At 44.7% G+C, this 27,539-nt stretch overlaps 1 protein-coding gene across 1 annotated transcript in view; it reads right to left on the reverse strand.

The window, feature by feature from the left end:
* CALN1 (calneuron 1) overlaps positions 1 to 27,539 on the reverse strand; it is a 483,340-nt gene that overhangs the window by 166,062 nt on the left and 289,739 nt on the right. Inside the window, exon 4 of the mRNA XM_055341425.1 lies at positions 14,000 to 14,112. Coding sequence (XP_055197400.1) covers positions 14,000 to 14,112 — 113 coding nt within the window. The remainder of the gene's footprint in view (positions 1 to 13,999; positions 14,113 to 27,539) is intronic.

Below are 27,539 nucleotides of genomic sequence, written 5' to 3' on the forward strand. Positions count from 1 at the left end.
AAAATGATAATATAGGACCACTGAACTGTGAACAAACACCAGTCTTAAAGGATTGCCAAGGGATCAAAGCTACATTCTATCAAATCTGTCTATTAAAAGACAAATTCTCTCCAACTGGCTTAAAAAAGCCAATCTGACACTATGATTCTTTTGAAGAGAAGGGTACTTAAAGAGTGGAATTTCTTAAAGGAAAAGGATGGATATGGATATGCCCGGTAGCAACAATAAAATGAAAATGAGATGAAGTCAATATCAATATCAGAAAAGGAGCATTTAAGACAAAAATGGGGGATGGGCCAAGAGGCCATCTGTAGGTAGAAACGGTAATGATGGCTACTAATGAAAATGCCACAGTTGGATCCAGTGACTAGCTCCACCTCCAAAACAAGTCTCGGGCCGCCCCTTCTCCCCGGCTGGCTCGGCTGCTCCCACCCCGCTGCCAGCCGTCGGCGCGTCTCCCCAGGTCGGAGAGAACTTGCCCCCCGCCCTCCTACACAGCAGCAGGCACGCTGTTGGCGTGGAGATGTGGAGATCCCACCACGCCACTACGCGGCTGCGATCCCTCCAACGAGTACTATTTCTACATAAAACTAGGTCCAGACTCCTTGTCTGCTGGGACCTGAGACAAAGAGTCCTGCCCGAAGTGTCAATCCACGCTTGGCGAACAGCAGCGGAGCCCTCAATTTCACAATCTGGGAACGCGGCGGTCCAGAGGAAAGACTACATTTCCCGACACCCCTTGCCGCCGGGTGCGGCAACGCGACCGACGCCTGGCCGTCCACGTGACGAACCTCCGGCCAATGGGGCAGGAGTAGGCGTGATCTGCGCTACTTGGGCCGAGCTTGGTGCCGGGGGCCGCCCCTGAGCGCGTGCGCCGCCGCCCGGGACGGCGCGCCTGGCTGGAGAGCAGAGAACACCCCCCCCCCCGGGGCCCGCGGGGTGGGGCGGGGCGGGGCGCCGGGGCGAGCTCCGCGCGGGGCAGGGGCTGGCGACCGAGCCACGGGAGTGTTCGCATCACCCCTGGGGCGTCTCGCCCACTCTCAGGTGAACCCGCGCCCCAACACGAGCCCGCGAGGGCCCCCAGAGGCTGGTCTCCGCGGGCCTCTTGGGCTCATCCCCTCCCACGCTTCCCTGCCCGCCAGGTTTTACCCAAGCTGGTCTCACCTGGGGCCCAAGAGCTGCCCCCGGAGCTCGTACACGAGCTCTCTCGTGCTCCGGGGGGGGGGGAGGGGGGGAGTGCCGCTCCGTCCTCACCTCCGCACACTCCCTGACAGTCGTGGAGCACCCGCCCTGACTGCCCCTGCTGTAGTGGCCCGATTTGTGTAGGTCCAAGAACCGAGTGTTACCTGGGAGGGAGGAGTCTGCTTATTTGGTGTCTCTCTGCCCTCTACGCCGTGCACTATGCACTAGACCGTAGACTGCATGAGAGCAAGACACGTGTCCGCGGCTCGCAGCCGAGACCACACGGGCCCACCAAGAGCCTCGGGAAGCCCGTGCTGAAGGGGCCGCTTAAGCAACCACAGGATGATGCCAGTATCAGAGACGCACGCACAGAAAACGAAAGAAACAGAACGAGGCCCTCCGCACTATCAATCCAAGGCAGCCCGAGTAGGCACAGAATATGCCAGCGCATTCACGATTTTAATTGGGACTGTTGGTGGAAGGAGAGCATGTAGTTCCATTTCCTACAAACCGTGAAGCTGGTCTGCCCAACCACCAAGCCACATTTGCAGAAAGTGAGCCCATACTGAGACCCACTGAGTGGGCACAATTGTACGAAGAAATTACGTGAGTGGCATCCTATGACTGCCATGGAATCATAAAATGAGAAGTTAATGACAAATGATTCGACAAAGCATCCAGTAATATTCCCTAAGGTCACTACTGAGTGAAGAAAGATGTTAACTGCAGTGATAGACCGCATAGTAGATGGTAACACTACAGAGCAAAATCTCAGCGTGGTCATAAAGCTATACTAATAGGAAAGTCGTATCTAAATTCCTTCATTCATAAAAAAAAAAAAAGAACTAAATTATCCTTTTTTTTAAAAAAGATTTTATTTATTTATGTGAGACAGAGTAAGAGAGAGAGAGCACAAGCGGGAAGGAGGGTCGGAGGCAGAGGGAGAAGCAGACTCCTCCGTCAGCAGGGAGAATAATGTGGTGCTCGATCCCAGGACCCTGAGATCATGACCTGAGCCAAAGGCAGATGCTTAACCACCTGAGACTCCCAGGCCCCCCCTAAAATAATCCTTTAACACAGAAATTTATAAATAATAACAGTAAAGAAAGCAGAAAGGAAATGAAGATAGGTAACAGGAAACAGGGAAAAAAACAAAGAAAAAATTTTTTTCAAAAAATCAGTAAAATAAATGACTTTATGGCATACATTAATTCAAAATAAGAAAAACAAAAATTACTATTAAGAGAAGCTATAGGGCAGCCGGGGGGGGGGGGCGGGAGGGGGGCTCAGCGGTTTAGCCCCGCCTTCAGCCCAGGGCCTGATCCTGGAGACCCGGGATTGAGTCCCACGTCGGGCTCCCTGCATGGAGCCTGCTTCTCCCTCTGCCTGTGTCTCTGCCTCCCTCTCTCTCTCTCTCTCTCTCTCTCTCTCTCTCTCTCTCTCTCTCTCTCATGAATGAATGAATAAATAAATAAATAAATAAATAAATAAATAAATAAATAAATAAGAGAGAAACTGTAACACTCCATTTGTGGTGAGAACAGCATAATATCTATAGATGTGGACTCACTCTCTTGTACATCTGAAACTACTGTAACATTTGAGTGTCAAATATACTCAGATAAAGAATTTTTTTTTCTTTTAAGAAGTACAAATTTCCAGTTACAAGATAAATAAGTACTAGGGATATAAAGTACAACCTAATAACCATAGTTAACTCTGCTGTGTGGTGTAATTGGAAGTTGTTGAGAGAGGAGATTCTGAGCATTCTCATCAGAGGGAAAAAATATTTTTCTTTTTTTGCATCTAAATGGGATGACCAATGTCAAACTTACTTTGGTAATCAATTCACAATATATGTAAGTCAAATCACTGTGAAGTATGCCTTATCTTGACAAAGTGCTGTATGTCAATTATTTCTCAATAAAGCTGGAAAATAAGGGGGGAAAAGCTGTAGTAATGGTAAAAAGATACTGGCAAATAAATTTTTAAACGATTTTGTGTACATGTTCGTAAATTAAGTAATTTTGAAGAATTGGAAACTTCCTGAAGATAATATAAATTTTCAAAACAGACTAAAGAACAATTAAAAGTTACCATCAAAGAAATACCTCAAAAAAAGATCCCCAAAACCAAAAGAAAAACTGTACCACTAGATCTAGGCAGTTTTATGAACTAGGCCACTCAAATTTAAGGTCATAAATAAATGTATACAGTATATAATTTATTGTAGGTGACAAAATATGAAACTTGACAAATGAATTTTATCATGGTAGAACAATATATTTCAAAACCTAACAATGACACTTACAGTTTTGTATAAACTAGGGGCCACTTTTATTTATAAATATGGATGAAGAAATCAAAATTGGTGTCAAATCAAATTTTAAAATTGCATTACAAATTCAAATTACACTAAGAAAACAACCTATCATGACAACTAACATTAATCTTAGGAATGTAAAAATTGTTTAATATTATGAAGCTTATTAATCATTATATCAGTAAGTTAAATATGAATAATCATGTGATCTTATGAGATATTCAGAGGACATTTGCGAAAAGTTATCATATATCCATATTAAATAAACTGTTGCTAAGTAAGAAGTTAATTTCCTAATATCAACATCAAATCTCACCCTTCTATTTATAACTAATAAGCAGGTTTTGTTAATATACATGGAACTGAAATAGTGTCAGATGGAAGGAAACAAAATCACTGCAATCTGTAGACAAAGTCACCTACAGAACCAAAAAAAAAAAAAAAATCAACTGAAAAGTACATGACCTCTAAAGAGAGAATTCAGTAAGGAAGTCAGATAAAAGCCAAAATTCCCAAACCCTGATAATGGCAGAAAGTGGTTAGAAACTTACAATGACAAAATTAAAATTGTATTTATAATGGTAAAAAGATAAAGATCTACACGGTGGCATCTCAACAAACGTGTGGGAGTGCAACCAGAGTCGGGCAGAGAGAGGATCGGGAGCTTGGTGAGAAGGACCCACGCGCCATGGAAGGCGGCTTGGGTTCCTTCCTCTCACCTCCCCGGCTGAGCCTGTGAACCTCAGAAACTCTGTCCTGTGGCAACAAGATCCCTGGAGCTGTGGTCAGAAGGTGTCTCCAGCAAACAACTGCGCCATCTCACATGAGACATCCGAGTCAAACCCACAGAAGCAGAGTAGAATGCGGGTGCCAAGGGCTGGGAGCAGGGGAGCCGGGTGGATCATGGTCACAGGGGACACAGTCTCAGCTGCGCACGATCAACGAGGTCTGGACAGCTACCATCCAGCATTAGTGCCTATAGCTAACAATGTGGTGTACTTAAAATTTGCTAAGACGGTAGATCTTCTGTGTTCTTCTCACACACACAAAGGAGGAGCAGCAGCAACAAGGAGTGGGGAGGAAACACTGGAAGAGGCCAGATTTGCGTATCTACCTTGATGGTGGTGATGGTTTCGTGAATGTACACTTCCCTCCAGACTCTGAGTTGTGCATATTAAATATGGACAGCTTTACACGTGAATCATATTTCGATAAAGTGTTTTATTTTTAGAAAGTGTCTCCAGGACACTGCAGCACAGGGTCCCCTGTCCCCTGCCGAAGCCTGCCTTTGGGTGCTGCTTGTTGCGGGGTTTTTGAGGATCTGTCTGCCTGGCCACGGGAGGTCCCCATCAGCTTTCACACCTGCCTAGCTCCTTTCTCTGCTCCCTGTGTGCTTTCATGAAAGATTCTACCCTTGAGAAAATCAGCCCACCATCTTTCCTTTTCTCCTGTCCTCTGCATTTAGGTAACTGTAGATGAGAATTCTACGCTGTCCCGAGTCTACAGGGCTCATAGTACACACAGGCCCTGTGTGTTAGACCTCTGAGGGTAAGTAGATTGAATAAAAGAAAAGAACTTCATATAAAATTTGGGAAGATTCAGGGTGTCTTGGGTGGCTCAGTCAGTTGAATGTAGGACTCTAGATCTCACTCAGGTTTTGATCTCAAGGTTGTGAGTTCAAGCCTCACATCAAGCTCCGTGCTGGGCATGGAGCCTACTTAACTAACTTGGGGAGATTCTATTTAGATATAAGAATGAAGCCACTGGTGCCAGCACTTTCCTGATAATGTGACCAGTGATGTTCTCCTCTTACTGGCTGAGGTCACTTGTCAGCGCATCCCAGGCACGGACTCAAGAACCAGTTATGAGTTTATTTAGGAAAGGTTTTAAAAATTATTTTCAGGTTTTTTTTTTTTTTCTGATTCCAAGTTCAATTTAGACATTCTCCTAAAGTGTGAGTTTTCAACATACTAATTGATGGAAGGTGACTGCCATGCTGGGAGGAGGGAGTGCTGACAGCTGGCCTTGGGCTTTCTGTGCCTTCCACAGCAGAGGGCCACACAGAGATTTGGGTGGGTGGCCCCCAATCAGATGCCTCCATGCGTTTTCCCTTCTGGTGGTTGATGGCTGCAATTTTGATTATATGCTTTTATACTCTTATACCAACTTTGCACTTTGTTTACCAAGACAATGGGCATGTCTATTAGGAACTCCACTATTTTACCACTGAAAATAGTTGTTTCATAATATGATTCTGTTAACTTGAGGTTTTGTTAATTTCACTAATAACAGAATAGATCAGATAGCTTAATGTAGAAATTTCAGGAAATAGAAATAAAGATAAAGAAAAAAATGCCATTAGCCTTTATCACAATCCGTAACAATTAACATCGTCAGAATTACTGCATTGACCAATTGTATGGTTTTGTTTTTTAAATATTTTATTTATTTATTCATGAGACACAGGAGGCGGGGAGGCAGAGATACAGGCAGAGGGAGAAGCAGGCTCCATGCAGGGAGCCTGATGTGGGACTCGATCCCGGGTCTCTAGGATCACGCCCTGGGCTGAAGGCAGGCGCCAAACCGCTGAGCCACCAGGGGATTCCCTGTATGTTATTCCTTATTCTATTTGTCTATTAAGACGTTTTCAGATTGCTTTAGCAATGTTCTTCACATATGCTTTATTTTGTCCATTGCCATATTTTTCCTGTTCCATTTTGAAATTTTTTTTTTTTAAAAAAGAGTTTACTTATTATTCAAGACATAGAGGGAGCGAAAGGCAGAGACATAGGCAGAGGGAGAAGCAGGCTCTGCACAGGAGAGTGGGACCGTGGGATCATGACCTGAGCCAAAGGCAGATGCTCAACTGCTGAGCCACCCAGGCGTCCCTGAAAATTCTTTCAATTAGTTTAAAAAGATGACGATGACTTTTTAAAAACAAAGAGGAAAAAGAAATCACTAATTTTTGTTTTGTTTTCTTGAAAAGGTGGCAACACTGTTTTGTGATTTTATTTGTGCAGGTATGTGTACTATTTTGATAAAGAGCAGTAACAAGTGTTGGGACCTATTTAACTCCCCCTTCCTTTTTTTCTTTTTTTTTCTTTCACCAGGCAGTCTTGAAAGCTATGTGAAATTTTCCCTGCATCTCTGTACAGAGAATGAACCTGCCTCCAGCATCTCCTTTCTCACCCTCTCTTCCCCACCCAGTGGTACTTCTACTAAATTATTGTCTTGTTCTTAATTTTTTAAATAAACTGACAAATGAGCAAAAAAAAAACCCAATTTAATAGTTTAATACTTTTAAAAATATTTTACTTATTTTATTTGACCCCGATGTTTCTAGCAGCCATGTCCACAATAGCCAAACTGTGGAAGGAGCCTCGGTGCCCATCGAAAGATGAATGGATAAAGATGTGGTTTATGTATACAATGGAATATTACTTATTTTATTTGAGAGAGAAAGTGAGTGAGTGGGCAGGGGGTGAGAGACTCTCAAGCGGACTTTGCACTGAGCACAGAGCCTGATGCAGGGCTCGATCTCATGACCCTGAGATCATGCTCTGAGCTGAAATCAAGAGTTGGATGCTTAAGCTACTGAGCCACCCAGGTGCCCCAGTTTAATACTTTTATTTATGATCCTTCCATTGTGTTAACCCTTAGAAAGGCATTTCCTACTTAGGTAACTAGTTACCTATTGACATATGATTTCTCCACCTTTTAAAAACAGTTAAAACCTATAGACTAACACTTATGAATATGGATAAATATGAGAAACACCAACTACAAAGGTCTGGCTCAGACCAGTAAGTGGGACCAGATGCCAGGCTCCCTGAAATTTCAGTGGCTTTCAAACCGGAGTGAGCGTCAGAGTCATCTGCAGGGCTCACTGAAACCCAGGCTGCTGGACCCACCCCCCCTGACTTTCCAATTCAGTGAGTGGTGGGACCCTAACATTTGCGTTTCTAACAGGTTCCAGGTGATGCTGGTGCTGCTGGTTCAGGAACCACACTTCAGGACTTCTGATGATGCTAATGCTTTCCATACTCCATATTTTACAAATGAAATCACTTTGGGAATTCAAGCACTAGCTGTCAATCTAATGGGCCTTGTGATGGGCACCGCTTCTGAAAGCTATTTAGGTTCTGTTCGATGATTAAGATCTAGGGAGCAGCAGTTTTTAGATCCAAAACTCTGATAGAGGGGCACATTGACAAAATACTGGGGGGAGAAAGATCCTGTTGGTGCCAGATCTGATGTGAAGAGAGACTCAGCCTCCTGCAAAGCAATTTATTCTTAATGTTAAGACAGTGAAGATCTCAGTGTTTTCTAGGCCAGTGTTTGTTCCCCTGCAACAAATACCTCACATGATGGACCATGATTTCTTCTGTTTTTTTTTTTTTTTGTTGTTGTTGTTGTTGTTGTTGTTGTTCATTTGTTTGCTTGCTTGCCCTGTAAGTTTTACCAACAGTCAGCCTCATGGGCCAGGTAATCTCCAGTTTTACAGATGAAAAAATTATAGATATATTTTTTAAATATTTTATTTATCTATTCATGAGAGACACAGAGAGAGAGGCAGAGAAAGAGGGAGAAGCAGGCTCGATGCAGGGAGCTCGATGTGGGACTTGATCCCAGGACCCCGGGGTCATGACCTGAGCTGAAGGCAGATGCTCAAACACTCAGCCACCCAGATGCCCCTGAATTATAGATATTTAATAGGGTCTTGACTTGCTAGGAATTTCATTTTCTTTCCTTTAATTTTCTTTCTCTGATGTTAGAATTAACTCATGCCCGCTGTCGAGATTTTGGAAAATACAGAAAGATGGGATCGCTCATCATCCTACCACACATGACAGATCACTGTTAACATTTTGATATATTTCTTTCCCGTACTTTTATGCATAACAGATCCGGATCATAATGTAGCTTTGTGTAGTGCTCCTTTCATACGTCACGAGCATGGAACATCAAGTGCTTTCAATTGCCCATGAGTCAAGAATTTTAAGCACAGTGCCCTGCTCGTCTCAGCTGTATCCCTGGGACCAGCACATACATGGCCTAAGCAAAAACCCTGGGCCCTGGGCCAGTAAGGAGTGGCCTTTGGATCAGAGCACAGGTCAGCAATCAGGAGTCGGACCATAGTAGAAATGGAAAGCCATGGAAGACATGAGACCAGAGCAAGGGTCTGGGATGGAGGGACAGAGGCCAAGCCTGGAGAGATTCCTGGGGAGCAGCTGTAGGGATCTGACTACATCTGCTGTGTATTCTCCCACCAGATGGGGAGGAGTGGACAGCTGGAAATGAAGCCGAGCAGGCCTGCAGTTGGGAGAAGTCAGCATGGCAATCCTTGATGTGTACCAAATCCGGGGGTGGGTGTCCCACACATTTTTATGTGAGGATAATTCAGTGTCTTGGATATTGCACACAGCTGTGAGATAAACGAGCTATGACGGTGACCAGCTTGCACATGCATAGAAAAGCAAGGCTCAGGACATTCAGCCAATACTCTGGAGCATGCACAAAAGCCAGGGAGCCCATGTGAGTTTCCTATTTCTTGACCTCTAGCCTCGGATGCGCTCCCATGCACCCAGTAGCATCCAGTGAACCGATTCGTTTGCTTAGATATTTATGTGTTTTATTCCTTAAGACAGAAAGTCTAAACTCATGAGGTCTTAATGCATCAGGTTTGGTTGTGATACGATAAAAATCGGTAGCAAAGGAGCCTTAGGTGTTTTACCTACACCTTCCAGTAAGACAAACAAATCTCAGCTCTCCCAGCCAATACGGGACTCATGTCTCTTTCTTCAGAGGGAGAAGAGTCTGACAGAAATGTTGGCTGGACCCCCGGGCTGTAAGAGCTGTTCCATCTGCCATGATCCTTGCCATGATCCTCTCTATTGCGTGCTATCTGCAAACTTGCTGCAGAACAGCGCTGCACGGTGCTGGAGGCCCCGGGGAAGACAAGGCAGACAAAGGGTTGCAGTGGTGACTCAGGTGAGCCTGTGATGCAGAAACAGGGCTCTGTCCCCTTCCAGCAGGGCCATCTCCTGTATTAAGGACCCCCCTTCTTGGGTGCAAGTGGAGTCAGGGTGTGGAGCACCAATGAATGGCAGAACAGTAGTGACTCTGAGGACCCCACTTCCCTGCAGGTGCAATCAACCCAAAGCACTGAACATGAAAACCATCCCATCCTGAGCCCTAGCCCCCTTCAGCCCTTCCATTTCCTCCTCTCCATGGTCAACACACACCAAGTCCTAAGGCTGACTTCAAACACCCTTTCGCATTTCCTTCCCAAGAATGTCACTTGCAGTAGTGGCAAACACACAGAAACCTGATGAACAAAGGGCAAGAATATAATAAAAATTTCCAGCAGTTATTACCTGCCACATAAGGGAGAGGCTCTGAACTGGCTGCCAAGAAATCTGGGAACCTCACCCCAGAGGGCTTCGTACCCTGGGAGGGCAGAGACCCTGGGGTATGGCCCTCAGACCCTCCTCCTCAGGAAGGAGGCTGCATTAGTAGCCAATTCCACCCCACCTTCACTGATACCAATTTCCTACAAAGAGCCAGGGGCTCCTGACTTTCGGGATAAGTACCAACGGATGAATAGCTGTTGTTGCAGATCCCAGTTGCTTTTATTTTCCTCTTGGCACTGTGGGCTATAACGCAGGTGAGCAGGGAGCACAGGAGGATGATTTAATTAGCAAGAGGAGGGGCACCTGGGGGCTCAGCAGTGGAGCCTCTGCCTTCGGCTCAGGGTGTGATCCCGGGGTCCTGGGATCGAGTCCCACATTGGGCTCCCCACAGGGAGCCTGCTTCTCCCTCTGCCTGTGTCTCTGCCTCTCCCTGTGTCAATTGTGAATAAATAAATAAAATCTTTACAAATAAAAAAAATAATTAGCAAGAGGAGCCAAGTACCTTCTAGGATCACTTCTGAGAACACAGCAAACAGCCACAGTCAGTTTTCCTCTGAGGTAAGAAGGAACCAAAGGCTGGGGAAAGCCAAGGCAGTGGGGCCAACGTCGGGCCAGAAGCTGAAGCCGATTATAGAGCCTTCCCCCTTTGTGGTAGCCAGTCTCCAAAATGGGCCCTGATGACAGCTGCCTCTGGGTATTCACCAGGAGGTGTTCCTCTCCCCCACCGAATGGGGATGGGCTACGTACCCAAGAGGGTATTCCAGAAATGATGGGGTTTGACTTACAAGGGGAGGCCAGAAATGACACCACAGCTTCTGTCTTGTGCTCTCTTGCATCATTTGTTCAGAGGGAAGCCAGCTGCCACATCATAAAGATACTCAAACAACACTACAGGGGCTGGGGGATCCATGTGGCAAGGACCTGAGGCCTCCTGCCAACAGCCCTCGTCACCTTGCCAGCCACATGGGTGAGCTACCTTGAAGCACTTCCTCTAACCCCAAGTCAAGCCTTCAAATGACCACTGCCCCAGCCAGCATCTTAACTGCAACCTCATGACGCCGAGCAAGGACCACTCACCTGGCTGCTTTCTGATTCCTGACCCACAGGAACCATGATATCATACATCTTTATTGTTGTTCTACATCACAAGCTACAGCGAATATATTTTGCAGCAAATAGGTCACTCACGTGCCCTGCTAAGTATAACATCCTATCTGTATCTACAAGAAACTGAATTTGTCCCTGGTGAGCAGCCTCATCAGAGTGTCTAAGTAAACCATCTCCTCCCGCTGGAGTATCAGTACCTCCCGATATCAATATGCCCCTGTCTGTTCAGAGGCAGAAAGACCTCATTCCGCGACTTTTCTTCTATAAATCTTCAACCACTGTAGCAAAGGAAACACACACACATACGCATGCATATACGAACATTCACGCACACACGCAGAGCCTTCTTTTAAACCTGAAAAAATCACTCAAGCACTGGGAATGTGAACTTTTTTTCCAGGAAGAACCGGATGCTCTGGACGTTTTAAGTACAATTTATTCATGCTGTCTCGGAATAGACCCGGGGGGGGGGGGGATGCAGTGTGGGAGGGTACAGCTGACTACTGAGAATTGATAGATGTCTCTGTTCTCCTTTGCTAGTCATAAAATTCTGAGCTGCATGAGGACCAGCAGGACAAACCACTGCCATGGAGGCCTTGTGTCCCTGCATTCATTTAAATATTTCAGAATGGCATTTCCCCCCTTTATTTGCTTTTCCCCATCCTGTTTGTCTCCCCAGGTGAGGAAGAGGGTCTCTAATAAGGCAAAAACAGAGACTTTGTGGACATAATAGCATGTCCGAATTATGGTAGAGGCAGTCAAGATATAGGGAGAAAGATCTCCTTGCTGTGTAGATGTTCTACTATGAAGCATCTGGAAGATACACGAGGCTTCTACTTAAGGTGGAGGTTAAGTACCTAAAGCTCCTTGGCCTCCAGGGCCAGGAAGAATCCTCAGAGCCCAGAAGGCAGGTAGCATTATTCCAGACTACAGGGGGCCATGAAGGCAGAGGCAAAGGGTAGAAAGAGCACTGAGAGTGGGGAATAAAGCACAAGCGAGACGAAATAAATCAGGCAGGGAAAGAGCTCCCAAATGTTTATCCAGAGTGGATCTGTTTGGGCTGGAACACAGCTTGGTGAGAAACCTTGTTTCCCCATCTTCTTAACTGTGGGTTCATTTTTCCTTTCTGCCAAAGGCCCCTACCTGTATGTCCTTCCAAGTATTGAGTCACACCTGAAGGGTTACATAAGCAGTGAAATATTCTCGTCACATGGCAAGTAGAACCACAGAAGTCCTTCTCTGGGGAAGGGCAGGGCCGATCATAACCACAGTTTGGGGAGGCAGTTTCAGGACACATTCTTGTGTGTCACTCTCCCCTGCCCCTGGATGTCCTCCAGAGCCAGGTCCTGCCTCTCTGTTCATCTTCATTTATGCAGCTTTTCTTGGTGAGCTCATCCTTGCCTATGATTTCATGCACCAGCTCTGATGGATAAGAAATCTGGATTTCCAGTCCTGGGCTCTCATCTGTGGTCCATCCCTGCATGCATCTAGCCATGGACTTGCCTCCCTCTCTTAGTTTTTGGACCCTCATCTTACAGTCAACATGGCCAACTTAGAATTCAAATCCACACAAAGACTTCTTTTTTCCATGACCCTACCCCTGCCATTCAGGGACCTTGGGGTCATCTCAAGTCTTCTCTTTGCTCATGTCCTAAAACCTTTCTGCCAGCAAAGCCTGGCAGACTAAACCTTCATCATGGTCAATGATTACCCTGTGCTTATGGCCTCCACTCTATTCAAACCCATCGTGACAAGCCTGGAACTCCTTTTTTATTTCTTCGTCACTCCCTGCCATATCTCAAGGTTTGAAGCAAGTGTTCCCATTTCCTGAAGTCTTATCTGACCCCTCAAGACCACATTTGTCTCCCTTCTGGAACTGCTATTCATTCTATTCAAAAAATAGTTATTGAGAGTCTAGTGTATATAATGTGCGAGGTGCTGAGGATGCTAACCATGAAGTCCCAGGCTTCGAGAGATTAGTCTGGTAACCATCACACCAAGAATCTCTTCTGTTTTTTCTCTCTTAAAAGTGTTTCCCCAGCCAAACTCTTAAATAGCCAAGATTATGTTTTCAATGTCTTTTGTGAAACACCCAGTGACAGACTATAAGGCATGTAATGTGTTCTTACCAAGTGCTTGTTGGTTACATGCAAGATAGGTAGCAGAATAAGACTAGAGATACATGTCAACTGTAATGTTTACCTAGGTTAGAGAATTATCTTTGGTTAAGAAAAAAAAAACACATCAAAAAATTAAAGAAGCTGCACTGTACTGGAGTGATGCTTTACATGTATAACCAACAATTCAATTTAACTTGACAAATTATTTCACTCAAATTTTAAAAATAATGGTTCACAACCCATTGCCCAAATTCCATAATCATGAACTGATAGTCACCTGTTAAGACTAAAGAACGAATATCAAAATGATTTGTAGCACCTTAATTTGAATGTAAATATTTGAAATGTCTTAAGAGATCTTACGAGATAGAAATAGGAACAAATTGAGAAGCATCTAACACAAACTCTTAGATAAAACTATTCTGCCTATTAAGAAAAAGGATATTGATAGGATCTAAACACATGAGGCAACCTGGCCTTCCTCTCAACAAGGATATCTTGGAACCAGGGATAGAACAGGGCTCAGGCAGTCCCAACAGTGTACTTTCTAAGTGCCCCCAGGAAAAAAACTTCTGTGTATCAGAAGTGGAGTATATTTCCTCCCAAATGGATAACTGTTTCTGGTTATATAGGGAGATAGCTCAGCCTAACTTTAAATGAGTATAGTTTTGACACTTTGTTCAGAGGATCTAGTATGGACCTCTACTTCCACATCCAGTTCTAGGAACATATGTCACTCTAGCTCAGAAGAGATCTTCACACGCTGAACAGAAGCTCAACAATTCAGAGTCAAAAGTTAGTCTCAGGCACATGTTTACTGTCAAATTTGATTTTTTTTAAAAATTCATACTCACCTGCCAGAATATGCTATCTATTGTATTTCCAAGAAAACCATCGCGACCTTCTGAAGACACCAGTTTGGGCCCAAGAATTGTCATGAATTCATCAAAGTCCACCTGGCCATCCCCTGGAAGGAGAAAATATAAATGTGAGTTGAAATGTTGTTGAAATTGACCTACTGCGCCCAATGAAATAAACATCATCACGCTTTTCCCCTTGGCGTGACCTCAACCAATGAAGAGCTGGCAGCTTTACTGAAAATTGTCCAATATTCTTAAAATACCAAGGGGGAGAACAAAAAACTGGCAATATTGGTACATTCAGTAACACATATGCCTAACTATTTGCCAGTAGGTCTATACCTCCGTGCCCGACCAGCACCGCTCACTCAAGTGGCCACCCTCACACCTGCTGTATCATCCGGCCTCAATTTGCCCAGCTGTAAATTTCATAGAAATTGCAGCTTCATCCACACCTCCTCATCCTTGTCACCCACACATAAACTGAAACATCACGTCTTTCACCTCTTCCAAGCCTGCGCTTGCTCTTTCTTCCTTGTTAATTCAATCACCATCATGGTGGGAAATGTCTGCAAGAATCAATGCACCGAATTAAAATTACAGCCTCACCAGTGGAGTGGCTATCTGCTCTCACACTCTCACCTCCACTCTGTCTCCCATACAGTAGTTTATTCCCCCCAAAGCATAACTGATCGTGCTTTATAAACATCAATGGCATCTTTTTTTTTTTATTTTTTATTTATTTATGATAGGCACACAGTGAGGGAGAGAGAGAGAGGCAGAGACACAGGCAGAGGGAGAAGCAGGCTCCATGCACCGGGAGCCCGACGTGGGATTCGATCCCGAGTCTCCAGGATCGCGCCCTGGGCCAAAGGCAGGCGCCAAACCGCTGCGCCACCCAGGGATCCCTCAATGGCATCTTTGATCAAAATAAGGAAATCGCTTCAGGATGGTGTTCAAACCCCTTTTGCTGCCTTTTACTCCCCACCTCTGCACAAAATGCCATGCTTTTTCAGAACTTCATGCCTCTGGTACATGCTGTTCTTTCCATCCAGGATGCCTTCCCCGACTTGTCTGCCTAATGAACGTCATCTCATTCTCTAAGATGGAACTTAAATATAATGTTCTCTTTTTATTTTTCTTTCTGACCCTCATCTCACTAGACAGAGTTGTTCTCCATCTACCTTCATGTGCATCTGTCCTAGAACTTATCAGCCTGTATCTCAGTCACTGATCTGTGTACCTATTTCCCACCTGCTTTGTAAGTTCTGCAAGGTCAGGGACCCAGTTTGAAACTTCTTTGTATATTCCACATGATGGCAAGCACTTTGTATGTACTCATGCAATGAATGAATGATATCTCTGGCTTGTTTTTCCTTTGCCCAGTTCCACATCTTTCATGATATTGACCAGTAAGGTGAACTTGAGCCAACTTAGATAAAAACAGACCTTCAAGGTCCTGCCTGAGCCTCGGTGACTCATCAGTGTGGCATTCTGCACCCTTAGAACTGCTCAAGAGGGCGTCTCCCCCAAGAGCTCACCACATGTTAGCCCAACTGGTGCAGATGGCCCAGGTGTCTACACATGAGTTTGCCAAAGTGTGCACATATCAATCCACTCCCAGAGTGCAACTACCTTCAAAGAGCTCTCATTCAAAACCTGTTTCAAAAAGCTGAGCAGATGTCATCATCAAGATGCCAATAATTCAGAAAAAGAAGTCCAGAAACACACTGCAGTGTAGATTTAAAAAAAAAAAAATCCAAAGGAGTAGGAGAGGAGTGTGACGAGTCAGTAGGAAAGGAAAATTTAGCAGCAAATGGATGGGGCAGTCACTGGGCTACTGGAGGACACTGGTTTTCCTCTCACTATTCAACGGGATAGAGGCATCTAAAATTCCACCCTCGAAATTAACTAATTCAATTCCACCTTTGAGATATTAATTAATTAGTAATTAATTAATTCCACCCTCTCTGGCCATCATGAGAAGCTAATCAAGCATCACTGAGGTGCCATTTTGCCTCTCAAATTAGCCAATACTTCTAGAAAGAATACTGCCCAGTGTTGGTGGAGATACAGAGAGGAGATAGGCTCTCTTATGCCTTCTTGGTCCACTCCTCCTGGATACTGATTGACAGTAATTTAAGATGCTGTAACATTCTGATGCCTTTTGACCTATAACTACTTTTTTTTTTACCAAAAATACAAGGCAAGGAAACTCTCTTAAATGCAGACTGATACATTTGCCCCAAAATAGTCATCCACTATTTGTGAAAGCAGGAAATTAGAAGCTGTAGGAAAAGAAAAGCCCACCGTTCCTGGCATTCACACTGAGCTAGCTCTATGGAGCTCCAAATTTCAGATAGAGCACGCTTGTTAAACACTTGTATTGACCCTCTGCTCACCCCAAATCACCCCCGCTCATTCAGGGCTAGATGGCCCCAAGGTCTCAGACTAGAATATGCATTCTCTAGAGAAATAGTTATCACCCTTGATGAGGTGAAAATGGATTCCTAGGAGACAAACAATCTTGATATTACAATGGTTTGTGGCCCTCCTTGGGCCACAGTACATAAACAGATATACAACATATCTGCACTATTAAAATTTCACGGGATAAGGCAACTAGGGAAACAAATGCTCCTGGTGGTGGGGTGGCTCTGCAAAAGAAGGAGAGGGACTTGGAGGAGAAGAGGAAGAAGAGAGAGGTCCAGAAACACTGGACAAGAAGATGGCCCAAGGACTATAGATCTCCTTCCCCAGCCCTCCCTCTGGAATGGTGTTCTGTAAGCAGTGAGCATCGTTCCAAATGTCTGTCACCCATGGCAACATCTAACAGTTCACAAAGGCTGGGAAGCTCAAGGGCATGGATCACTTTTTAGGAAGCCCTAATGAGACCTTAACTAAAGTATATCCACCAAGCTGTGTCACTCAAGCTCTTGGCCCTGGTGCAGTGAGTACTGCTGTCTCTCACCTGGAGTCTAATAGGGATGGTCCATAGAAGGTAGCAGAGCACCTGATTCTCAGAGCCAGGAGAACAGGGCTACTGTATTTGGACAGTCCACCTTCCGGATAGGAGGAGGGAGATCACTCCCCTCTCTGAAAGCTCCCCCTAAAGTGATGGGAGTGCAGCGGTGTAGAACTGGTGTATTTCAAGAGTCTAAGTGCAGCTGCTGTCAAAGTCACCAGGGAGTGTTCACAGATGGTGCCCTTGGCTGAGAACACCACGCCCAAAGCTGACAAACAGAAATGATGGACCCATGAGGGGAGCAGCCCATTCACTACTCCAACCCTTGGCCAGAGAGAAAATTCTGGGGAAGGAGAGTTCAGGGTCCCATGGGCAATGCCAATTGCAGTGCAGGAGGACAGGTGGTTTGGCACAGACTTTCTGTGACTTAGAGGAGGTCCAGTTTGTGGGAGAATTTGCTTTGTGCTACTTAATAAAGGACATGTGGACAGGTTTTTGGGGATCAAAATATGAGCCCCCTGCCTTTTTTTTTTTACTGTTATGGAGCAAAGGGAGATAGATTTCCGCAGGCCCACAGTTGCAGAAATAGTCTAGGTGGGACCCCACACCTCTCTTAGGATGTGCTCAGCTCCAGCTCCTGAGTGTGTGTGTACAGAGAACATTCTCTGCAGACCTGATGTAAATGAAGACTCCTCACCCCAATGCACAGCTCAACCCCAGTCCAACCAGTAGCACAAGGTTCTATTCAGATTTAGACTAGAAAAATAAAAAGCTCTCTTCAACAGATCCTAGTTTAATGGCCAAACAGAACTGGGAACATCTCATGAGCTATCCACACTGCTCCCAGAAGGGTGTCTTCATGTCCCCACCCCCTGACTCCATCCATCCCAGAAGAAGTGAGACAGACAGAACCTCAAAGGGAGGTTTTTACATTAAGTCCCTTACACGAAAACCATTCCAGGTAGAAGCAGGTCTGGAAAGTCTGATGATGATCAAACTATCTACCTTTTACTGAGCACTAACGCTGTGGTGGGCATTGCTTACAGAGACACCCACACGCCAGTTCATGGAAGCCTTCCAGTGGCCCACTTTACAGGTGGGAAAAATGTGGCACAGAGAGGTTCAGTAGCCTGCAGAAACTCACATGGGGAACAGAACTGGGATTCCAGTGTGTCTACACTTGGACAAACTGTGGGCAGACACCTGGGCCTCTGGTGAAGCAGGGTCACAGATGGGTTCTGTCTGGAACACTCTTTCTCTGGACCCCAGCACTACCTGGCAGGGGAGTGCAATGGCTGCCTGGTACATACAGGCAAATTGAAATATAAATTGCTCCCTCTGGTCTAGCTGTTGGGCCTCAGGTCAACCACTAGAGGCCTTTCTTAATCATTTAGAAGAATCTTAATAAGTAATCGGAAGGATTTATTTAACACATGCTAAATGCCAGACCCTGAGCTCAGAGCTTTGCATTTATCATCTTATCTGATTCTACCCCAGCAATAGGAACAGATTCTCCTCTAGCACACTGTATCCGAGAGACAACGGAGGTGGGAAGGGGTTAAAAGTAACGAGATCATGGCTACACAGCTCGTGTGTGCCAGCAAGGGGACTCAGCTCCGGACCTCTGATGCCGGCCTCCCCGGTGTACCAGCTCTCCTGTGCATAAGATGCTGGCGTTAGTCCCAGCACAGGCTTGTATGTGTCTGCAAACTTTGAGAGTTTAATATGTCTTCCTATCTTGCCACTTAGGAAAGAATTTAGTGGGAAATTGGGTGAGATGGCCTTCAGGGGCTTTAATATAAACGACCATTGCCTAAAGGCTGTTTTTCCCCCAAATTGCCATTCTGCCTGCAGGCAGGGTCTTTGGTGATTCTCCTTGGACAGTCAATTCCCAGGGGACCCAAGCCTCTCACATACAACTCTACAGGCATCTGAAACCTCTTCCACTAAAAAGAATTGCTCTAATAAGTGAGGTCTGCCCAGGCCTAACATGGTACCTGACTGCCATTCTGGATTCTCATGCCCCAGAGACAAAGGTGGGCAGCTTCCCAGACCCACCCCATTTCATGGAATGTGACAGACCCTGAATGCAAAACTCCATGTGGTTGTTTACAAATCTCAAGCAAGCAAGCGATTGTAGCAGGAGAGAGTGGCATTCACTCCTACCAGGCCTCATCCTTCCCTCCTTAAGCTGCCAAATACCATGATCCACTTAGGAAGGAGTGCAGGAAGCTAACCTGCTAAGGACCGTCCTGTTACTCCCACTGCCATGTAAATCACACTAAAGCACTTGAACTAGGGCAGGAAGCTGTGGGAGGACCAGGACTACACAGCATTCATTAGGACCAACCAGCTGAAACATTCACAATGACGTGAAACAATAATAAAAAATCACTGTCAAGGGATCCCTGGGTGGCGCAGTGGTTTGGCGCCTGCCTTTGGCCCAGGGCGCGATCCTGGCGACCCGGGATTGAATCCCACGTCGGGCTCCCGGTGCATGGAGCCTGTTTCTCCCTCTGCCTGTGTCTCTGCCTCTCTCTCTCTCTCTCTCTCTCTCTCTCTCTGTGTGTGTGACTATCATAAATAAATTTAAAAAATGTTTAAAAAAATAAAAAAATAAATAAAAATAAATAAAAATAAAAAAAAATCACTGTCAAGAAGAAGGAAAGGAATCTACAGGAAAAGGAGACAGGTTAGGAGAAGGACAAAAACTTCTGAGACTCAAATCCAATCAATCAACTACATTCCAAAAGCACACCTGTAAAGGACCAGGTGAGTGGGCCGTGTCTTATGGGGCAACAGACAGACCAATAAGGCACAAGCTTACCTTCCAGGAGCTTGCAGTCTGTTACCCCAGGACAAAATCAAGTGACTGACTTTGACTGATTTCAAAGTGATGTACCAAGACAGGACCAGCGCAGGAGCAAAGGCTCGAGTTAAGAAATTCTCAAGGGCTTGGCAGTGAGCCTAAAGTGAACCTTAAAAGGGGGAAAAGGATTCTAAGAAGCTGAAAGGGGCAATCAGCGGTAATGGAGCTGGCTGGAAGGGGCAGCGGTGGCTTAGGAAGGGGCATTCCATAAGACGGTAGAAGGCTGGGCCAGGGTAGAAAGGGGGGTGTGGAGAACACTTTATCCAGGGGAAGGACATTTCTGGTGCAACCAACAAGACTTGGAAGGACAGGCAGGGAAGAGGCAACAGTGACCTTGAAGTTTGAGTCCGGGATAATGGGCAGACTGGGGGGCTAATTAGGAAAAATGAAAAAATCAGGGAGAGCAGGTCTTTGGGAAATGCTGATTTTGAGGTGCTGGCAGGTTGGAAGATGAGTGCCTAAAAGCTACAAACATAGATCTAAAAGTGTTCAGGATCTGGGGCATCTGAGTGATGCAGTCGGTTGGGCATCTGACTCTTGCTTTGGGCTCAGGTCGTGATCTCAGGGACATGAGATCAAGCCCGGCATCAGGCTCCACACTCAGGACAGGGTTGGCTTGAAGTTCTCTCTCCCTCTCCCTCTGCTGTTTCCACAGGTGCTTGCTCTCATCTTTCTCTAAAGTAAATAAATAGATCTTTAAATTTTTTTTTTAAATAGAAGTCTTCAAGATCTATGGAAAGATTGCTAAGATCTTCAAGATAGATTCTCAAGTGAAAAAAAGCAAGGTGCAGAACCATTACAGTATGGATGCTACGATCTGAATTAAAAAGGTGATCAAGGAGAGTATATTTTCCTATTTGGATAAATATTTTCATAAAAATACCTGAAATGTCCCACCTCCCAAACTAATAACAGTTACTGGTCTCTGCACAGGTAAGACTGGGTAGGCAAGGCACAAGAACAGAACATTTCACTGTACATTTTCCTATGCTTTTTGATTTTTGAACCTACTCAAAAAAATAAACAATGAGACAAGAAATTCCACCTCTAGTATTGGTCTGTATGAATTTATCAAGAGCAGAGGGAGAAGGAGAGAAGGGAAGACCACGAAGGGCCTCGGAAGCGCCCATGAAGCTGGTGTCTTGGATGTTCTGGACTCCACAGGATACAAGCAGAAATCACTTTCCTTTCTCATAATTCCCTGTTCACGGCTTCCTGTCTTACAGCTGCCTCCTGGCTTTGGGGCAAGCACTGGGCTGGTCCTGTAGATTTGACATTGGCTCTAAGGAATCAGAGGTCCAGTCCAGGCTACCAATCCAGAACTCCAGACCTCCCGTAGTAGAAAACATCTTCCTCCCTCCTTGGACTGGGGCCTGACCCAGGCTAGGTTGTGCGACAGGGAAGAGGAATAGGTTTGTTTCTTCAGTCTTTCCTAGGTCCACCTCCTTCCCCAGTGTCCAGCTGTGGTTTCTGGCCTCACCTGGGTTGGAAATAGCCAAGATGGAGGAGTAAGGGAAAGAGGCACATCAAGCTACAATTCCTCCAAGTGGTTTAGCTCTCCCTCCCCTTTGGCTGGTTATAAGACCCCTCACCTTCTGGTGGTCTCTCCTTCCACTGGAATGCTATTGGCCCTGTAGATGGTCCTCAAGGCAACCCAAAACTGACTGCTTCTTTGCAGTTAGGCACTATTCCCAGTGCAGCCTGGCTGTCTCTGCTTGGCTACCCAAATCAGACGGCAGCTCCAGCTCCAGCCCAGGCCTGTAGGTGTTTCATATGTGGTGCAAACACCAGCCCCTACATTCTTTAAAATCCAGTAGGGATCCCTGGGTGGCGCAGCGGTTTGGCACCTGCCTTTGGCCCAGCGCGCGATCCTGGAGACCCGGGATCGAATCCCACGTCGGGCTCCCGGTGCGTGGAGCCTGCTTCTCCCTCTGCCTGTGTCTCTGCCTCTCCCTCTCCCTCTCCCTCTCTCTCTCTCTCTCTCTCTCTCTCTGTGACTATCAAAAAATAAATAAAAATAAAAAAAATAAATAAATAAAATAAAATCCAGTAAACACAGGTCAAGCTCTATAAATGGCTCTTTGGAAACATCTTTAGATCAAACTTTCTTCCCACTCTAAGAAGGTTACAGAAAGCCCAGAGCCCACCATCAACTCTCTCCAATGAAATAATGAAATTCTTTTGCCTAACACTTCAAACTCAACCTCTTATAAAGTTTTAGGGACTGAACTGTATCCCCCCAAAACTCATACATTGCAACCCTAACCCCCAATAGGACTGTATTTGGAGATAGGGCCTTTAAGGAAGTAACTAAGGTTAAATGAGGCATAAAGGTGGGCTCTAATCCAATGGGACTAATATCCTTACAAGAAGAGGAAGAGGAGGGCACCTGGGTGGTTCAGTGGTTGTATGTCTGCCTTTGGCCCAGGATCATGGGGTCCTGGTCCCTGCAGGGAGCCCTCTTCTCCTTCTGCCTGTGTCTCTGCCTCTCTCTGTGTCTCTGCCTCTCTCTGTGTCTCTCATGAATAAATAAAAAATCTTTTTTAATTTATTTTTTTAAGATTTTTAAATTGTTATTTATTTATTTATTTATTTATTTATTTATTTATTTATTTATTTATTTATTTATTTATGATAGGCACACAGTGAGAGAGAGAGGCAGAGACACAGGCAGAGGGAGAAGCAGGCTCCATACACCGGGAGCCCGACGTGGGACTCGATCCCGGGTCTCCAGGATCGCGCCCTGGGCCAAAGGCAGGCGCCAAACTGCTGCGCCACCCAGGGATCCCAAATAAATAAAAAATCTTTAAAAAGAGAGAGAGAGAGAGAGAGAGGAGGAAGAGGTGCCAGGAGAACATGCACAGGGGAAGGGCCATGTGAAGACCCAACAGGAAGGCAGCCATCTACAAGGCAAGGACAGGGTTCCTGCCAGAAACCCATCCTGCCAGGCACCTTGATCTCTATCATCTGAGAAGAAAGAGAAATAAGCTTCTGTTCTTTAAGCCCCCCGTCTGTGATATTTTGTTCTAGGAGCCCGGGCTAATACACGAAGAACAGTGGGCTCCTGGGAAACTTGGCACTTAGTGTACTGCTTCTGTGTTTGGGGACTTAAAACAGAAACAGAAGAGTACCTTTTTTGTATCTATACATAAGAGGGAGGAGGATAAGGGAACTGGGAAGGAAGAGCCAGAAAGTAGAACCAAGAAAGAGAGAGGGAGGATCTGGAAATCAAGGGGTGTGTTCAATAATGGGCAGGTAGTTAGTCTCCAGTGACGTGAAATGCCACAGAGGGCCGTCTAGGGTGACTACTGAGAAAGGGACATTGTGTGGCTGATTACTGGACCTGGGGGTGGTGGTGGAAAAACCTGTGCCCTGACCCCAACAACAGCATCTGAATTCTTACATAGAAGGGGCTCAGGAGCAGCAACCTGCTGGGAAGAGGAGATTACTGGAGATCTCAAGACCCACCCCCAAGTTCAATGGCTTGCTAAGAGGACTCTGAGGACAACATATAGTTCTACTGTTGACTATGATTTATTACTGCCAACAGAATATAAAGCACAATCATCAGGAAGGAAAGATGCATGGGGTGAGGTCTGAAGGAAACCAGGAACAAGCTTCCAGAATCCTCTCCCAGTGAAGTCAACAGGACATCCTTATTAACTCCCCCAGCATTCAGTAGTGGCAACATGTGTGAAATCCTGTCTAATGGGAAAGCTCCTTAGAGTCCCAGGTTCAGGGTTTTTACCAGGGGCTGGTCATGTAGGTTCTGTGCCTGGCATGTACTAAAATTCAAGATTCGCAGAAGGAAAGCAGATGTTTGGCATCAACTCTATTGTATATACAAAGAGTTTGGGCACAGTGAGCCACTCTTGATCCATTCTAGGTATGAAGGAAAATCCCCAAATCCAATTTCCCAGATGCTACCCAAGGGTTAACCTTGCAAGCATGACTTTTTAAGGATAGCCCACTGTGTTAGCCCCATTCTTTTTTTTTTTATTTAAAATCATATTATTTTTAAAATATTTTATTTAAATTCAATTTGACAACATATCATATTAACACCCAGTGCTCATCCTCTCAAGGGCCTTCCTTAGTGCCTGTCACCCACTTACCCCATCCCCCCCAACCTCCCCTTCTGCAACCCTTTGTTTCCCAGAGTCAGAAGCCTCTCATGGTTTGTCTCCCTCTCTAATTTTCCCCACTCAATTCCCCTCCTTTCCCCTATAATCTCTTTCACTATGTCTTATATTCCCCGTATGAATGAGACCATATAATGTTTGTCCTTCTCCGATTGACTTACTTCACTCAGCATAATACCCTCCAGTCCCATCCACGTTGAAGCAAATGGTGGGTATTTGTCGTTTCTAATGGCTGAGTAATATTCCATTGTATACATAAACCACATCTTCTTTATCCATTCATCTTTCGATGGACACCGAGGCTCCTTCCACAGTATGGCTGTTGTGGACATTGCTGCTATGAACATTGGGGTGCAGGTGTCCTGCTGTTTCACTGCATCTGTATCTTTGGGGTAAATTCCCAGTAGAGCAATTGCTGGGTCATAGGGTAGCTCTATTTTTAACGCTTTGAGGAACCTCCACACAGTTTTCCAGAGTGGCTGCATCAGTTCACATTCCCACCAACAGTGCAAGAGGGTTCCCCTTTCTCCACATCCTCTCCGACATTTGTTGCTTCCTGTCTTGTTATTTTCCCCATTCTCACTGGTGTGAGGTGGTATCTCATTGTGGTTTTGATTTGTATTTCCCTGATGGCAAGTGATGTGGAGCTGTTAGCCCCTTTCTGCACTCATCTCCACCTTCATTCTAAGTTCTTGAGTCAGTGAGCCAAAGCCACAGAAATTTATCAAACTCAACGTTCCACCTTGAGTAGGAAAAGATGCTGGCTTCTTATGGTTCAGAGTTCCTAACATAGATATTACATCTGCTGGTGACACAGGTAGGGCCTTCCTCAATCTGATATGCTTTAACTCTGTGCAGCACCATGGCTCAGCCATTATTTTGACAGGACTAGCACTGTCTCTTGATTCACTACTTCTATCCATGGAATTTCATATCCATCAAGCTCTCCTAGTTCCTTTTTTTTAAAAGATTTTTTTATTTATTTGAGAGAGAGAGAAAGAGAATGAGGAGGGGGAGGAGCAAACGGAGAGGGAGAAGTGGACTCCCCACTGAGTGGGGAGCCTGATGCCAGGCTCAGTCCCAGGACCCTGAGATCATGACCTAAGCTGAAGGTGGATGCTTAACCCACTGAGCCACCCAGGCTCCTAGTTCCTGAACCATCCCATCATCACTTCATTGGTAAAAGCAGAACTGAGGCCCAGACAACCCAGAGCAGTGCGCCTGCCTCCAGCAACCCAGCATCTCAGCATCTGGAAAGCCCATTTCCCATGGGAGCTGAACACTAAGCAAAAAGTTTTTACATATACTATATAATACAGGAACATGAAAATAGAAAAAGATGCTTTTATTTACACTTTACATTTGAATGGGAACTATCAATTGACCATAGCAGAGTAAGAAAGTCAAGTGTTTGAACTTGGAAGACAACACCATCTAGAAATTTGTTCAGCTGGGAAGAGAGACAAGGAACCACTAATGTGCATCTGGTATGAAAAAGGAAATTTTGCAGAAATAAAAAGAAGAGAAATTTGATATGATCTAGGACAATGGCCTCCAATGTGAGAGGAAAGCAAAGGATGTTCAAGAACATCTGTGGGGTCAGAAAAAATATTACATGCTTCATCCATATATATTTGTATTCTTTCTTTTTAACTTCTGGTTTTGGGGGTATGTGTTATAAAGTCTAAAATATATTAGTGGACAAATAAAATAAAATAAAATATATTAGTGGAGTAGTGCCTACATACAGTATGATAAATAAGAAAGAGCAGGGTGCATAAACTGGAAAGGGCAGAAAAGAAAGGTCACTGTGTACTGAGAAAGCCAAAACCTGCATAGTATGAACTTTTTACTTAATACACTTCCACTTAGTACACTCCTCTGTGTGTTATTTAAAAGTAACATATTAGTATATTCATTTTATGTAGGCAAACATTATATTTGGAAAATATATTTTGGGGGGTGCGATTGCAGAGACAACTGTATGAATAATCTAACAGCCCTAACTTACTCTAAATAAAGAGAAAAATAAGAGAGAAATAAAATGATGAAAGAGAAAATGATAAAAATGAAAGAAATTGGAGACTTGAATTTCATAAGAAAGAAAAGCATGAGAATATTCAATAGTATCATAACAAGACATTTTCCTGAGCTAAGAGAGATAAGACTATCTGATATTCCATCAGTTAAGAAATAGATCAAGTAGACAAAACTTAATAATAGTTGCCATTAATTGTTACCAACTGCAGGCGAGGCACATTGCTAAGGGGCCTCATTTATTTCTCTCTTAAAACACTGAAAGGTAGAGATAGGTGTCCCCAATCTCAAAGGCATGAAGGAGGTCCAGATAATGTCACCCACACAAGATTGTTCCATTGATTGTCACAAAAACCCAGGCTTGAACCCTGGTTGATCTTGACTCCACAACATTTGCTCTTTGCCTTAGGCCATGTTGGCTTCCAAAATGATAATTTAAGCAATTCAGCTGCAATAACTAAGTCATCATCCATATACTGAATGCTGCAGCAAACACTACACCTCTCAAAATATAAAAAAGAAAAGAGCAAATTCTGTATAAAACCTATAAATTACTGGTATATCAAATATAGAAAAATTCAAATAAAATTACAATCGAGAAAAGATATCTAGCAAAAAATATAGAAGAAATAAAAATTATGAAATTCTTTTTATAAAGTTAATACATTTTTAACAGAAACTTTTTTTTTTTAATTTATGATAGTCACAGAGAGAGAGAGAGAGAGAGAGAGAGAGAGGCAGAGACACAGGCAGAGGGAGAAGCAGGCTCCATGCACCGGGAGCCCGACGTGGGATTCGATCCTGGGTCTCCAGGATCGCGCCCTGGGCCAAAGGCAGGCGCCAAACCGCTGCGCCACCCAAGGATCCCTTAACAGAAACTTTTTGAAACTAGTGCTTTTTAAAGCATTTTGTTGTTTTTATTTGAATTCCAGTTAACATATAGTGTAATATTAGTTTCAGGTGTACAATACAGTGATTCAGCACTTCCATACAACATCCAGTGCTCATCACAACAGGTGCACTCCTTAATCCCTATCACCTATTTCACCCATCTCCCAACCCTCCTCCCCACCAGTAACCACCAGTTTGTGCTCTATACTTAAGAGTTTGTTTCTTGGTTTGTCTTTCTCTCTTTTCCCCTTTGCTCATTTGTTTTGTTTCTTAAATTCCACATGAGTGAAATCACACAATATTTGTCTTTCTCTGAGTGACTAGCTTCTTTTAGCATATACTCTCTAGCTCTAACCATTTCATTGCAAATGGCAAGACTTTATTCTTTTTATGACTGAGTAATATTCCTGTGTGTGTGTGTGTGAGAGAGAGAAAGAGAGAGAGAGAGAGAGAGAGAGAGAGAGAGAGATGTGTGTATCCCACAGCTTCCTTATCCATTCATCAGTTGATGGACACTAGGGCTGTTTCCATAGTTTGGCTATTGTAGATAAGGCTGCCATGAACATAGGGGTGCATGTATCCCTTTCAATTAGTATTTTTGTGTTATTTGGGTAAATATCTAGTACTGCA

Source organism: Nyctereutes procyonoides, unplaced genomic scaffold, assembly GCF_905146905.1.
Source record: "Nyctereutes procyonoides isolate TBG_1078 unplaced genomic scaffold, NYPRO_anot_genome, whole genome shotgun sequence".
NCBI classification, from domain to species: domain Eukaryota; kingdom Metazoa; phylum Chordata; class Mammalia; order Carnivora; family Canidae; genus Nyctereutes; species Nyctereutes procyonoides.